This window comes from Varanus komodoensis, unplaced genomic scaffold (assembly GCF_004798865.1).
Source record: "Varanus komodoensis strain SLA01 unplaced genomic scaffold, ASM479886v1 scaffold4, whole genome shotgun sequence".
NCBI classification, from domain to species: Eukaryota; Metazoa; Chordata; class Lepidosauria; order Squamata; family Varanidae; genus Varanus; species Varanus komodoensis.
In genome coordinates this window covers 8,354,653-8,369,269 of record NW_025335941.1, presented here as the reverse complement: position 1 = coordinate 8,369,269, position 14,617 = coordinate 8,354,653, and the positions used below count along the sequence as shown (strand labels likewise).

The following is a 14,617-nucleotide window of genomic DNA, read 5'->3' as shown; positions in this document are numbered from 1 at the left end:
TAACTTGAGTACAAGGAGGGAAGTTCTTTGTGGACAGAGTCGCATATGGGCTTCTGAGCCTCCACAAAACCTAGATGGGGTTCAATAGCTCAGTATGCCTGAGTGAGTGAGAGCCCTTCCCCTTCTGGCTCCCATGTATGTACGGGAAGGAGCTCCCACCCAGTCCCTCAGTGCCTTTTCAACCACCATTTTGTAGACTGGGAATCCTTCACTCTCACTCAGTGCTCTCCCTAAGTACATTTTTTGTCTATTCAATGCCTCCCTTTCTCTCTAACTGAACCCATCTTTTTCTTCCCCCTTCCTTTTTCTTCACTTGGAAAAAAAATCCTTCTCCACAAAAAAAAAAAAAAAAAAAAACCCTAAACTTTTTTTTTTGACCCAGCCATCCTATTTCTTCTTCTCTCTTTCTCTGCCTCTTCCCATGTTCGCAATGGCATCTGTGGCTTACTCTTCAAAACTGCACAAAGAGAGCTGGCATGGACAATAGGGGAAGTCCCACACCCCTGTAACAATGCCACAAATGCATAGATGTTTGTGACCCTTTCACAGATGCATGCAAGGGTTGTAATAAAAATGGATGGTGAAAATAATGTGATCCCCATGCACACAATTATATCACACATATATGCACACAATTATATCACACACATATTGCTAGGAAAAGATTATATCTTGAAACAGATACGCAGCTTCAGTGGAGGGGAACCGAGAATGGGAATCCATGCTCAATGAGTAACAATGGTGGTTTTATTGCATTTAAAGCTGATTGTCAGAAAGGCCCCCAAAGTCACCCTGCTATGGCTAAGGTGTAGCTGAACCCAGCACTATCTCAGTACTTTCCTGCTATGTGCAAATACGGGACAGGTGTGCTACAGCAGAAAGTGATGCGTGCTCAGAGTGAAGCGTCATCCAGTTTTCCCTTCTCTTGTTTGGCTCTGTGAATGCTAACCGTTATTGCATTTACACATAGGCAAAATAGCTGAAAATGGCAGAATGGATAAGTTGGTATTGCAAGCATCCAGTCAAGTCCTTTCTGTAGAGCCTATTATGTATTTTGTGTCCCAATGACTAGAGCCCAGGCCACATGTCTGAAAATGCAAGCCTTGATATCTCTGCTTTGTATCAGCATCCTGTAAGTTTAGAGGGCTTGTGAGTGTGTGTGCACATGTGCATAAGAGAGGGAGAGCACACACAACCCTGTAACCTTTTGGCAATGATGTTTACTATTCTGCAATATCTCTTGGCAATCATCTGTTGATGTGCCTGGGAGCATAAAAGTTTTTCAGCCATCACAAATGATTAATTTATTGTGAGGAAAAGAACTCCCTACTGTGTACCTGGAGCTTCCTCACTCATAAGGTTTGTCTCACTGATTTAGAAAGCGACAACCAAATCATGCCTATATTCCTTTGTGCATGCAAATCTGCTTTCTCTAATGGAATAAATGAGACTGATCTGATTAGAGCAGTTATCTTCCTTTAGGTGTAAGACAAACTTTTCTTTATGTGGCATAGCTTCATTAATATACTAGCAGTCCTCCCTTGTTCCTTCTTTATGCTGATTCTCCTTGCTCATATTCATTCCCCTGTCCATTGGGTCTCCCTGAACATAAGCAAATGTTTAACCCACTGTGATAAACCTAATAAATGTTTGCATTTTTATCATACAAATTAAGCAAACTGCATAACATTCAATGAAATTGGGCATTATTTATTACTCTGTTAGCTAATGAATTGTGTTCTTTCCTTTTTAAGTCACAAATGCAATATATAATGATGACTAGATAATAAAATTGTTTCACCTCCATTTTCCCCAATCACTATGCAGGATGAATCTCTTCAACGCTTGCAAAAGGAATCTGAAATCTTACAGAGAACGTATGCACACTACTTTGATCTTACAATTATCAACAATGAAATTGATGAAACAATCAGGCATCTGGAGGAAGCCATTGAGCTTGTTTGTACAGCCTCACAATGGGTTCCAGTCTCCTGGGTGTATTAATCCTCTCACCAGAAGAATTTCATCATTACTGGGAACCACCTCATACATGGAAGAACCTCTTTGTTATTGACCTTGTGTCAACAGGTCTTGGCCCCTAGAGACTACCTTGATGTAGTGTGACCTAAATTTATAATTATCGTCATGTCCTTATAGATAGGAGGAGAAAATGCTAATTTAAAGAGACAGTATCTTTTTTAATCAGTTCTCCTAAACTTTATTAAAATGTATCTTTAAATGTATGTATTATTCAATCCTTTGGAATGTTATATTTTTGGAAATCATAGCTTTTAATTTCAAAGGCCCCTAAAACTGCACAAAATAGATGCTGCTTTCTATAATCTATTTTAATAATGATATGATCTGTTACTTAACTTGGGGGTGGAACACTACATTCTTTTTAGAGTCTGATTTTGTGAATTGGAATAACTTGCTTTCCTTTATTTATTTGAAATTATTAGCCCAATCACAACAAGATCAATTCTTAAATTCTAATGGCCTTCCTTCGCTTTTTTCATTATTTTTAGAATAGCATTTTGAAGTACTTTCATGTAATATCCGGATAATGTGATACTGTCTCTTTGAAGAACTCTGTAAAACTTATAGAGATTTGAAGTTGGGTCTTGACTCTTAATGCATGTGGACAGTCGCAAGCGTTCATGCTGTTGGTGTATCTGTGTTGAAAAAACTGTAATCTACAGCAAAGTACATTCCGTTCATGGGGGGAAAGTACCCAAGGGAATAAAATAAAATACTATGACTAAGTTGTAAAACCTATGCACATCCCTTGCATTTTGGGCAACTTTATAAACAAAAATCCTGATTTTTATTAATAATCATGTAGTGAAATGTGTTTGTAATTTTGTCTCAATTTAATTTGTTGTAAAGGTGGGAGGGGAAAAATTACTGGTTTCACCATTTCAGATCTGTGTTGTCTGAGAGTATTAACGTTTTAATTACGTTTAAGCAAAGAAATGCTGATTTTTAATATGTATGTAATTGTTTTGAAAATGCACACATTTTAAGAGAAAATACTGTGCAATGAAGAAACCAGTTTAGGCATTGCAACAAACTAATAATTCCAAAAGACTCAACCTGCAGCCCTGTAAATTCCTTTAAATGATAAATGACTCTACAGTCTGACCAGTTTTTTATTTTAAATATACTTCCTTTTATGTGTTCAACAATTAAATGCCTTGGGTCATTCATTTCATCAAAGGCTTCTTCAGGTCGTTCAAAGGCCAGCCAACTCCTTTGCAGATGTTTAATGGGGGTGGGGGGACAGAATTTTCTGGACATCTTTATTTTCATTTGCATTCGTGCTTTGATTGCAAGCCTTCAGGACCTGTGGCTCACTTAGCAAATAAGGGTCGCTTCATACATTGACATTTCTAGCATGTCTCCACATTATACATGCTGATGATAATATATCCCAAACTACATGTTATGAAACAAACATGGTAGACAGGCACAATTCACAGGGAACTTCCAATTGGGCATGGATCCCTCAAGTTTGTACGCTGATGAGGAAGCATGTTCTTGATAATGTGTGAAGCACTCCCAAATGATATATGCAGAGCCTTAATCCACAAATATCACCATGTATTCATCTCAGGGTTGCTGCTATTTTCGATTTCTCTGATCAGTCCCTCTGCAATCTATTCCCTGCCAGAAGCGGGGCTGGGGAGTTGAGCTTTATCCACTCCAACTTGCAATGTCTTTGTGAACCTAACCACCTTTTATCACCAGTTTCAATGTACCTTGGACTGTTTTGCATTTTTATTATTTAATGGATTTTTTTGCTTTTGTTATTAAATTCCAGTATGTTTTTGCACAGCGTTATCCTTAACGTTAAAATACAGAATTGTTATTTGCTTTTAGATAGTTTCAGCTCCTTAAGAACCATTCATTTCTCTAGGTATGTTAGCATTCTAAAAGACTAAAGTTTTTAAAAGGCCATTAGATGTTTGAATCCATTTTGATTCTTTTCATTGTTATGTAGAGCTTGTAGGACTGCAGTTGGTTGCCATCAGTTCCCTCAGTGAGTGCTCCAGTTCTCAGAATTAATGGTAGTAATAAATCTAAAATGCGCTTTGATAACAAAAGAATCAAAGAACAAAGACAGCAGGTTCCTTTGGTACAGGGGTCACTTTACACTTACAGTTGATAATACAAGATCATCTTCTCCCTCTGTCCCAAAGTATAGCCATAACACCTTCTGAAATTATTATGTACATTGCAAGCTAGTTTTAAATTTCTGAATCTGTCACCACTTTATATTTGCTATGAAAAAGTTTGTTTTTCTTTTCTTCCTTTGATTAAGATTGTTAGTCAACTGTATCCCTTAACAACTTGACCTGACTGGGTCATTAGAGGGTATCGCATCCTTGCAACCATAACATCATGCTTGATAGAATTGATTCAGGTCACAAAGCATGATAATCCACCACAGGCGGCCAGTCATGATGAGCTGGCATGTCATCCAAAGCTGGTACATTCTCTACTGTTTGCTCACTGTTTGCCAACAAACCACCCCCTGAAAACGCATGGCTTGTTGTAGGGTTCTTCATGCCTATGGTGGGTTGTCATATCATCCAAACCCAGAGAGTGATGCTCTCGTGGGTTGGTGGGTTTGGCACAGAGTTGCCTGGCAAGCGTAGCAAAATGCCTGTGCTGCTGCTTGTGATCTCACCAGTGCTGCCTCCAGACTCCCTAACCAGTGACTGCCCCTCTACTAATGCCCCAATGGCACTTCCAAGTGAGCATCATTCACTGTTTTTAAAAGGAAACAAAATGGTACCTTGGAAATAGGACACCATGTGTGTGATTTTTTAATTGTTTCCTCCTCTGTTCTTTCACGTGGCTGGAACACTGGGCTGAAAGCAATGAAATGAAATTCAACAGGGACAAATGCCAAGTTCTGTACCTAAAAGAAGTGAACCAAATACAAGACAGGAGATAAAAGGCTCAACAAAGGTACAAGAAGGATATTGGAACTGTAAATCACAAGTTGATTATAAGTCAACAATGTGATGCGGCTATGAAACAGGGAAATCTATATTGGGCTGCATTAATGTAAGTATAACTTTCAAAACATGTGAGGTACTGGTTCCCCTCTATTTGGCACTAGTTAGGCCCCATTTTGAGCATTGTGTGCCATTCTGGGCTCCATAATTTAAGAAAGATGTGGACAAGCTCGAAAGGGTTCAGAGGAGGGCAGCATGGATGATCCAGGGATCATCCTGTGAGGAGACGCTGAAAGAACTGGGCGTGTTTATCTGGAAAAGAGAAGAGTGAGGGAAGATACGGTAGCCCTTTTCAAATAGCTTCTCAATCATCCCATAGTGCAGGACATGGAATTCTGGGATTAAGTTAAAAGAAGCCAGATTCCAGCTGGACCTTAGAAAAATCTTCCTGACTGTTAGGGCAGTGTGCCAGTGGAACCGTTTACCTAGGAAGGTTGTGAGTTCTCCCATACAGTTGGACAGGCACCCGTCAGGGATGGTTTAACTGAAGTCCTGCATTTGAGCATCCTTCCAGTTCTACTGTTCTATGATTTTATGTGTGCCAAGAACACAGATTTGCCTGTCCAATGTGTATTGCCTTCCCTGCCCCCTTTTCTTGTATGTTTCAGCTGTCCAAGGGTGGAGTAGCTAAAAAATACAAGGGAATTGATAAAATGAGATGGCATATAGATTAATTTCATACAGTTGTGAAAGATCAGGGGGGAAATAATAGCAAAGGAAAACTGAGTAGCACAATTCAGAAAATTGGGCCGGGGGAGGGGGGACTGAATGGAATAAGTGTACCAAAAATATACCTGGGGAAAACATCCCCAGTGGCGATGTAATCCAAGGCATCAGCAGCCCTGCCTACACCACCCCCACCACCCCTGCACCTGCAGGCTCCATTAACTACAGCCCATGTATCTGACTGCTAAGGGCTGGTTAGTTTGTTAACTGTCAGAAAGATTGCAGGCACAGTAACTGATCCAACCTGCTTAGCTACCCTCTAAGGGTTTTTATTGTTAGAGATATTTATGCATATTTAAAGGCTGGAAAGCAAATGGGGGGGGGGGGAATGTGTGTACTTGCAGTAAATGCTCTGAGATGGAGCTGTGAAAACTAGGGAGCATAAATAACTCCTATTTCTGGAGTAGCTGGAGACTCGGGGAAGGGTTGAGGACATGGAGCAGGGTAAGTGCAGTACTTAGAAGTGAAAGGATAACATCACCAGAGTGAGAAGTTGCCCCCCTCCACCTTTCAGCACACCTACTCCAATACTTCGCAGCTGCATGAATTAGTCTTTATGCAGCTTTGTTTGTCTGGTCAGTTTCCTTGGATGTTGCCCATTCCAGTTCAGTGTTCCTTTAGACAGCTGAAACGTACAAGGACATTGATAAGGAAAAAGTACATGGCTCAGTAGGCAAGGGTGCACATTTCTGAAAATACGGGAAATTCCAAAAGATTGCAGACAACTTGTGTAGTCATAAGGAAGGAAAAGGGGGTGGTGATGAGGGCAGGGCAGGAGCCAGGAGATAAGATGGGCTGTACCACAAAGTTCCCTGGCGTACACGCTGGAACCAGCTGGAGGACCAAGGGAAGGAGAGGCTGTGGCCAGCCTGGTCACCTGGCAGAGGTACTGGCGCATTCAGCAAACCAATCCCCCCTGGTTTATTCCCAGGATGGCTTAGTGTAAAAAGTGACTCGTCCATTGCACTGTCAGAACTATTGGGGGCAAACTACCAGTGGTTCTTCAGTATCAACCCTGGTCCTGTTCACACTATCACAGAAAAGGAAGTAAGTGGCTTATTTAATAAGTGGCTTATTTATCCTGCTAGGGAGAGGGGAAGGTCCATAATTTCCCTCAGTAGCCCAGTTACTACGCTGTGTGAACCAGGGGAGAGTGGCTTGTTCCTGTGGTTAATGGACTGGACAAGCAGCCATCACTGGGTTTGCACTATATGGCAAGCTGGGCTGGTGACGGTTCTTAAATTCTCCAAACCCCAGTCATGATTTTATGAAGAACTGAGCTCATGCTTCTAAGCCTGAACTATGGAAGTGGAATCACAATATTGATTTTAAAAGTTTTTAAATCATCCTTTGCACCCTGAAATCTGCATTGGAAACTTACTCCCCATGGATTTTCCAGTTCTTAAAATATATGAATTACTTATCCCTTTACTACTTTACCAAATATTCAAATTATGGAGGCTTAGCAGCCAGTTTCACTTTTCTCTTGAACATTTGTGCCAGTTGTTTATTTCCTTGCAGTATACAGATGTGAAACAATTTTACTTCCTATCACATTGACAAACTCCTGATTTTAAATGGATTAAATAGTGTCTATGATTTATAATACTCTGTTAGTGCTGTACTCAGTCCTACCCATTTGAACATGTGTAAACCCATCAATTTTAGTGGGAGACAGTTAAGAATAAGACATGGTTTGTGGATTAGCTCCATGGGATTCCCATGCCATGGGCTTAATCTACTTTTCATTAAGACCTTCTTATGTTATGCTCATACTCTGTCTTCAGGAAGACTACTGGCAACATCTCATCCAGGTTCCAGACCAAGACCCACCCAGCTAAGCTTCTAGCCATGGAGTGGAATCATGAGTGTGCTCTCTAATTATCCTTTTGTATGTACAAGAACATTGTCTTGGCCTGTGACTAATTAGTTACTGGCAACTGGGATCTCTTATCATATCAAAGGGGTACATTGTGTTTCATTAGCCCTGACCAAAATACTCATTTAACAGCCACTGAAAATAAAATGCCTGACACACTAGATGTTTTCACTATTCAAGGGTTTTTGATTGCTCAGGAATTCTGAGAGTTTGGTCCTTAGAAGAAACATGAATTTTCTCAACCTACTTTTGGGTGTTTAGCCTTTTGGGTACCTCCCAAAAAAGCCTGAAGTGCCCAATTGAAAGCTCTGCCATTATGTAAAGAAATATATTATTGGCTTTAACAGCCTATCCCCACCTTTCACCTCTCCTTGCTGTTTCTTTGAATGAGAACAGCTGTTGTGTGAGAACACCTGCTAGGGGGCTGCCAGGCTGAAATCACATCATCTCTGAACCACTTGAGAATGTTCAGGCCTTTTGAGCTGTGAGCAGCCCTGCTATTGAAGCTAACTTAAATGGACACTGGACTTGGCACCATGGACTTAGGTTTGTCCCTTTCAGCAATCTGTGACAGTGCCCTTTTCTTCTTTTTTAATGTAACTTCTGTTATATGTATTTTATTTGTTTGTTTGTTTGTTTGTTTAGAAGGCTTCTATGCTGCCCCATTCGCCAAAGCCTCGGGGCAGCTCACAATAATACATAAATAAGGACAGAATAAAACAGTATAATATGAGTTGACCTGGCCCAAAAAATAAAATAAATAAATAATATTAACAATTAAAATAGTGTTTGAATAAAAAGGTCTTCGCCTGGCGCCAAAAAACAAATAACGACGGCGCCAGGCAGATCTCTCTGGGGAGCGTGTTCCATAGATTGGGCGCCACCACAGAGAAAGCCCTCCTCCCAGTACTTACCCTCCTAATATCCTTCACGGAGGGTTCCCAGAGAAGGGCCTCTCCCGCTGATCTCAAGGGGCGAGCAGGCATATATGGACGTAAGCGCTCCTTCCGGTAACTAGAACCCAAGCCGTTAAGGGCTTTATAGGTCATAACCAACACCTTGAATTGGGCCCAGACTTCAATGGGGAGCCAGTGAAGCTGACGGAGGACTGGAGTCATGTGAACATAACGCCCAGTCCCCATCAGCAGCCTGGCAGCTCTATTTTGAACCAATTGAAGTATCCGGACCGTCTTCAAGGGCAGCCCCACGTAGAGCGCGTTACAGAAGTCAAGTCGGGAAGTCACCAACACGTGCGTCACCATTGCCAGGCAGTCGTTCTCCAGGTAGGGACGCAGCTGATGGATCAGCTGAAGCTGAAAGAAAGCGCTCCTCGCCACTGCTGTCACCTGAGCTTCCCAAGGAGCACTCCCAAGCTGCGGACCTTGTCCCTAAGAGGGAGTGCAACCCCATTCAGGACTAGGTTCAGGTCCCCTTCCCTGAAGCCCGATCCGCCAGCCAACAGGACCTCCGTCTTGTCTGGATTGAGCTTCAGTTTACTGGCCCTCATCCAGCCCATTACCTCAGCCAGGCACCGGTTCAGCACAGCCACTGCCTCACCTGCATTGGTGGAAAACGAGAGGTAGAGCTGGGTATCATCAGCGTACTGATGATTCCGCAGCCCACTCGTCATGATGACCTCTCCCAGCGGTTTCATGTAGATGTTGAACAGCAAATATGTAGGAGCTGCCCCTTGTTAAGAACAGGACATATTTGATGATAGAGGGGCATTCCTGTCTCTATTCCCGAGGATCATGAGTTGTGTTTTTGCCCTGGGACAGAGCGAAGGTTGCCTCTTCTGCCCAGCGTGGGAGCTTCTTGGTTAGAAATGGGATTCTCTCTGGGTGAGATCCACGGTAGACCAAGTGTTTGTTACATGCCAGGAGAGAGATGGAGCAGAGGTGGGTCTGAAAAGTTGAGAGATGCATGTCTTCATTGTTCTCCATGCTGTTGGTGGGTTAACAAGCCTGTTGTAATACATGTGACCTCATTGATTAGAGGCACAGGAGTAATTCATTAATATGTTGATTTGGAAATTGTTTGAATTTGGGTGTGTTATTTAATTCTGTGGGTTTGTTCACAGATAATGCTTAACCAATCTGTGTGGTTGTCACACAACATGGTATCTCACCTTGTGTTCTGTGTTCACACATTAATGTGGCAACTACTCAGGAGTCATTTCCATGCACCTCCACCATTCCTCCAAATGGCAGCTCATGCCACATCAGCAATTCTTTATTTCCCTCTCCCCCACTTTTTTCCCAGCCTGCTGCTCAGTGGAGTCACCATCTACTCATGAGAGTAGGACAGTTGCTGGGCGAGAGCAACCGAGCAGCACCCCTGAGACTGTTGCCAGAGTTCATGCCCATGCAGAAGCACCCACCTGCACACCCACCCACGGAGCCTTCCCATCTTCCAACCCTGCTAATTAAATGGTCTGTAATAAGATGACACTAATCCACTTTTTCATCTTGGACGAAACAGCTGATCTGAAGTTTATTGCTCAGACATGGGTGGGGTTGATCTGACTCAGCTTTGCACAACTGCGTACTCAGTGCTGCACCACCCTAAGGAAGAAGGGGTGGAATTGCTGTAGTCCAGAAAATTGATAACTGCCTCATCAGCAAAACAAGTCACTTTGGGGCAGGCCTTGGGGGTTTGTACCTGATATTGGGCCATGGAGACAGACTGGGGATGCTGCTGGTGTACCGGTCTCCCTGATAGTCAGCAGGCTGCCTGATGGAACTGGCAGAGATGGTTTCAGATGTGATGTTGGAGGAGCCCAGGCTGTTTCCTAGCTGAGGCTTCCTTTGAAGTGCCAACTCAAGACTCCACGGTCTCCATGACAACCATGGGGGCATCTCAATGTATCATCATCCCAGTTCATGAAGCAATTTGCTCTTTGCTCTGAGTATGAGGTCAGTTGCTTGAAATGGAGAGGGAGGGTTTTCCAGATAACTCTCTTGTCATGATCAGACCATTTCTAGGTGAAATTTAAACTCACAGTATTCCTTTTCTACTGCAGGGGTGGAAAGACTATTTGGATGGTTCACCCCATTCTGAAAGAATCCAATAAAATTAGGAATTCTCTTGCATCTTTCCCAGTGGAGAGAGCTGGTGATGCAGTCAAGGCCCTAGTGTGGTAGGCCATTGACTTGATTACACCTGATTGTCCTCTGTGGTTCTGCAGACCCCATTCTGTACTTTGAAGTTGGGAACAATGAAACAGGCCAGATATTGCTAGAATGCAAATGGCATAAGCCTTAAAGTGTCAATGACCAAGCACACTCTTGAGTGCATAATCATGCTGTATGGCACTGTGTGGGCAACAAAGAATACCAATTTTGTTGCCTCCATTGCATGCTTGCCATTCAATGGAGCTCTTTTGGATGGTTTATGAGGCCCCCTTGGGGAACCACCATGACCTTTGAATCACACTTTGAGGACAACATCACGAATTTGAGTGAACATTCTTTAGAAATGAATGAAATGTTTGTAGATTATGAATAGTTCTGCAAGGTAACTGAAGAAAGTGTTCATGGACTACATAAAAATATGGTGTGAGTTGCATAAATGTATTTGTCCTGTTCCATTGTCTCCAGATGGAAAAAGGACAATGGAAGTCATTCAAGGCAAAGGGCCATCTGCAATGGATAGAATCTACTATTTACATTTGGTAGAGAAGAAAAGAAGCCCCCAGAATCATGGCAATTCCAATATGCATGTGTATAAACGGCAAAATGGCACAGGTTTCAACCATAAACTGTATATGGGGATGGAGCTCTGGGAACATTTGAGTTGAGTAAAGACAGCTAAAATTGTGCCATTTTTAGGAGCCAAACAGTATTTTTGGTAGCATAGTCCAAAAGTTACTTAATAACTCATCTTAATATTGATATGCAAAAGGCCGTTGTTGCAAAAAAGAAAAAATCAATTTCACTCACAGTGGAAGAAACCATCACAGGGTCTTGGACTAAAGCAGCGATAAGAAACCTGTACAACTCCTCCTGCTTGGACCTCCAGCTCCTCAGCACTGACTATATTGGTTAAGGCTGATGGGAGTTGTCAGACAAAACATCTGGAGGACCACAAGCTGCCTATCCCCTGACTGAGATAATTAAATCTTATCTATACTTTTTCACTCTCCAGGTAATCTACAAGAGATATAACCCCAATACTAATTATAGCATGAGATGATTTGTATAGCTGAAGTGCATTTTTTAATAATCCCAGAAAAGAATTAAAAGGTTGCCTTACTTGCATGTACCTAAAAGCAAACCGGTGTAACTGGTCTCCCACTAAAAACCTGAAGCTTTGTTTTCAGTTGGGGTGAGAAACCATACATTATTACTATTTTTAATAAAACCAAATGTGTCTCATGAGAAGAAAAGAGAGCATCTGTCAACAGAATAAGCAGTTCAGAGAAGAAAAGCATGGTAAGTTGCTCTATTGCTTTGTAATATTTTAATTTTAGTTCCTAGTTTTCATTTTAATTGGTCTTCCGAAGGTGACTGTACATCAGCCCTTTTCTTTGGGGAATGAGGAAAGAGATGTGTCCAATACTAAAACTGAAGTATGACAGTTATCTTTAAATGGAGAGTTACCTGCTGTTTATTAGCTGTGATACAGCAAAGCAACAAAACCCTTTTAAACTCTGTTTTACAGAAAAAAGTCAGAATGCCTTCTGTGCATTTATGTAATCATTAAAATAATTGTTTTCTTTCTCATAATTCAATCAGATTCTCACTCTTAATATTGCCTTAATTTTTATTAACAGATTTATATCCCACCAAATAAAAAACAGGGGACTTTAATTACATTCAAATTAAAACATTATCAAACAGATCTATAATGGGGGGAAATAAACTGAATTTAGCCAGATGCCACTGGACTGGTGGAAGTGCCCCTCCCTCCTCCCCAGAGTAGTTTCTCCACACTTAGAAAAATGCTAAACAGGGACAGGGGACTTGACTGAGCAAGTGGGGGCGGTCGATGGAGAACCGCTCTTGACTGCACCTGGGTTTGGTTCACAGTGGTTGCTTTTGAAGATAGCCGTGGGCAGGTTAGCACAGTCACGGAGGGAAAGGTCATCACTCTGGTCACTAGCCGCTGAGCTAGCCTAGTTACCTTCACTGGGCATGGACTGAGGTGGCTCCCAAACCCAGTAAGGGTGGGTGGCTGGGATGTTGAGGACACCACCCTGAAGCCCATGGCTTGCTCTCTTTGCCATGCTGCTGCTAACAGCCTTTAACTGGGTGACAGGAGATGTCACCCAGTCCACTTGGGAAAGACTTAGACTACCCAATTAGCCCGTGGTCTTGCATCCTAGGATGCAGTTACAGCACCTTTTCATCATACATGCAGCTGCTGAGCAAAACAACAGCCCTGCTTCTTTCCTCCCTGAACAACTAGTAAAAATGCACGGTTCCATCTAAGCAGGTTGGATCAGAGTGAACTTCTTACAAACAGAGGGGCCCCTTTCATTCAGAGAACAGACTGAAATCCAGTGGAGGCAGCGCGTGTTGACAAGGCACGTGAAAGATCTGGCGCACTAGTCAATAAGATATGCTACTTTATCTATATGGGCAGATGTCAATGGGACACACACGCTTCCTCTGATTCTCTTGCAGCATAAAGGAATCGGCAGAAGGGTAAGCGCTCCAAAACCCACCCTATATGTATCACTTCTAAAATATAATATTTATGGAAAGTTCACAGGAGGCAGAGGCAGGGTGGGGACTGTAGCATGGCTGGAGGAGAGTTAACAGTTTCTTCTCCACCTGCAATTCCCCTTAAAAATTCTTCACTGGATGGCAATAAAGCTGAGTGGGGGAAACTGCTTCTACTGGCACCAGTGGACACTCAGGTGTCTGCAAAATACATTTGGGCCCAAAGCTAGAAATACACCTCAAGGAAAAACTTTCTTCCATCAATTCCTCCTTCCCTGTGTCATACCCCGCATGGCCTATCATGCTGCCCTGCATGTCATTCAGTTTTCCAGAGCAGATTTTCAGGAAAGGTGAGATGAGGAAGGAATTAGCTAGAATTGCCTTCTCCCTCCATTCTGACAGTGGATTACTACACTACCCATCATAAGTCAGGATCCAGTCCATTCTGCTTTGAATTTCTCCTCCCCTGTGTACTGGGAAGAAGGGTAAGATGATTTGAATGCTTGGCCAAGCCTTTCCCAACCTGTTGTCCTCCGGATGTGCTGGATTCCTGCCATCCAACACATTTTGATGGTACCAAACTAGAGAAGTTTGTAGTTAGTCTTTAATCAGCACTCATCTTGCAATAGTTATTCAAAATCCTCTGATAAATTATTTCATTACCATATAGTGTCTCATCCTAACAGAGAGAAAAGCAGCTTTATGCTTACAACCATGGACTTATTTCAATAAGTGGTCAATTCCATAATGTTAAAAAATATTGATTTAAGAAAAGTGAAATCATCTCTCTTACTTGGAGGTCCTCAGACAGAGGCTGCACCACCATCCGTTAGGGATCCTCTAGCTCAGGATTTCCTTCATCAAGCTGGACCAGAAGGCCTGCAATCCAGTCCTGGGAGGCCATGAACATCCAACCACCCAGACCAATTGGCAAGTGTTTGCTGACCATATCTTGCTTATTCCTTGTACAAGGCAGACTAGACACAACAGCCTTCCAAGGGAGGGGTGTGCTTCATCCAACACAACCATTCAGAAAGATTGGACACTTTGAAACCTGTAATGAGCTGGATACAAACTGCACTCACATTCAATTTCTTCAAAACAGCAGGTTTGATTTTATTGCAGGTATTCTGGAGTAAGCCAATTGCGCATACTAATTCATCCATACTCTTCCAAAGAAAATTATTTAGATAGTGAAACCACTAAAATGCAACATGAGTACTGCTGCTAAAAAACTAGTGTTTTATTTTTCCAAAGGGGAAGATTTTCCAACTATCCAATGATGCCATGGAACACTTCCCCACATTTAAAAAAGTGTA

General features: G+C 42.2%; 1 protein-coding gene across 3 annotated transcripts in view; it reads left to right on the top strand.

Annotated features, from left to right (window-relative positions):
- The window catches only part of CASK (calcium/calmodulin dependent serine protein kinase), a 150,707-nt gene extending 146,872 nt beyond the window's left edge, over positions 1-3,835 (top strand). For all 3 annotated transcript variants that reach the window (XM_044442632.1, XM_044442629.1, XM_044442630.1), the window contains one exon: positions 1,828-3,835. In XM_044442632.1, the coding sequence (XP_044298567.1) occupies positions 1,828-2,004 (177 nt within the window). In that variant the 3' untranslated portion in view covers positions 2,005-3,835. The remainder of the gene's footprint in view (positions 1-1,827) is intronic.
- The last annotated feature ends 10,782 nt before the right edge of the window (positions 3,836-14,617 follow it).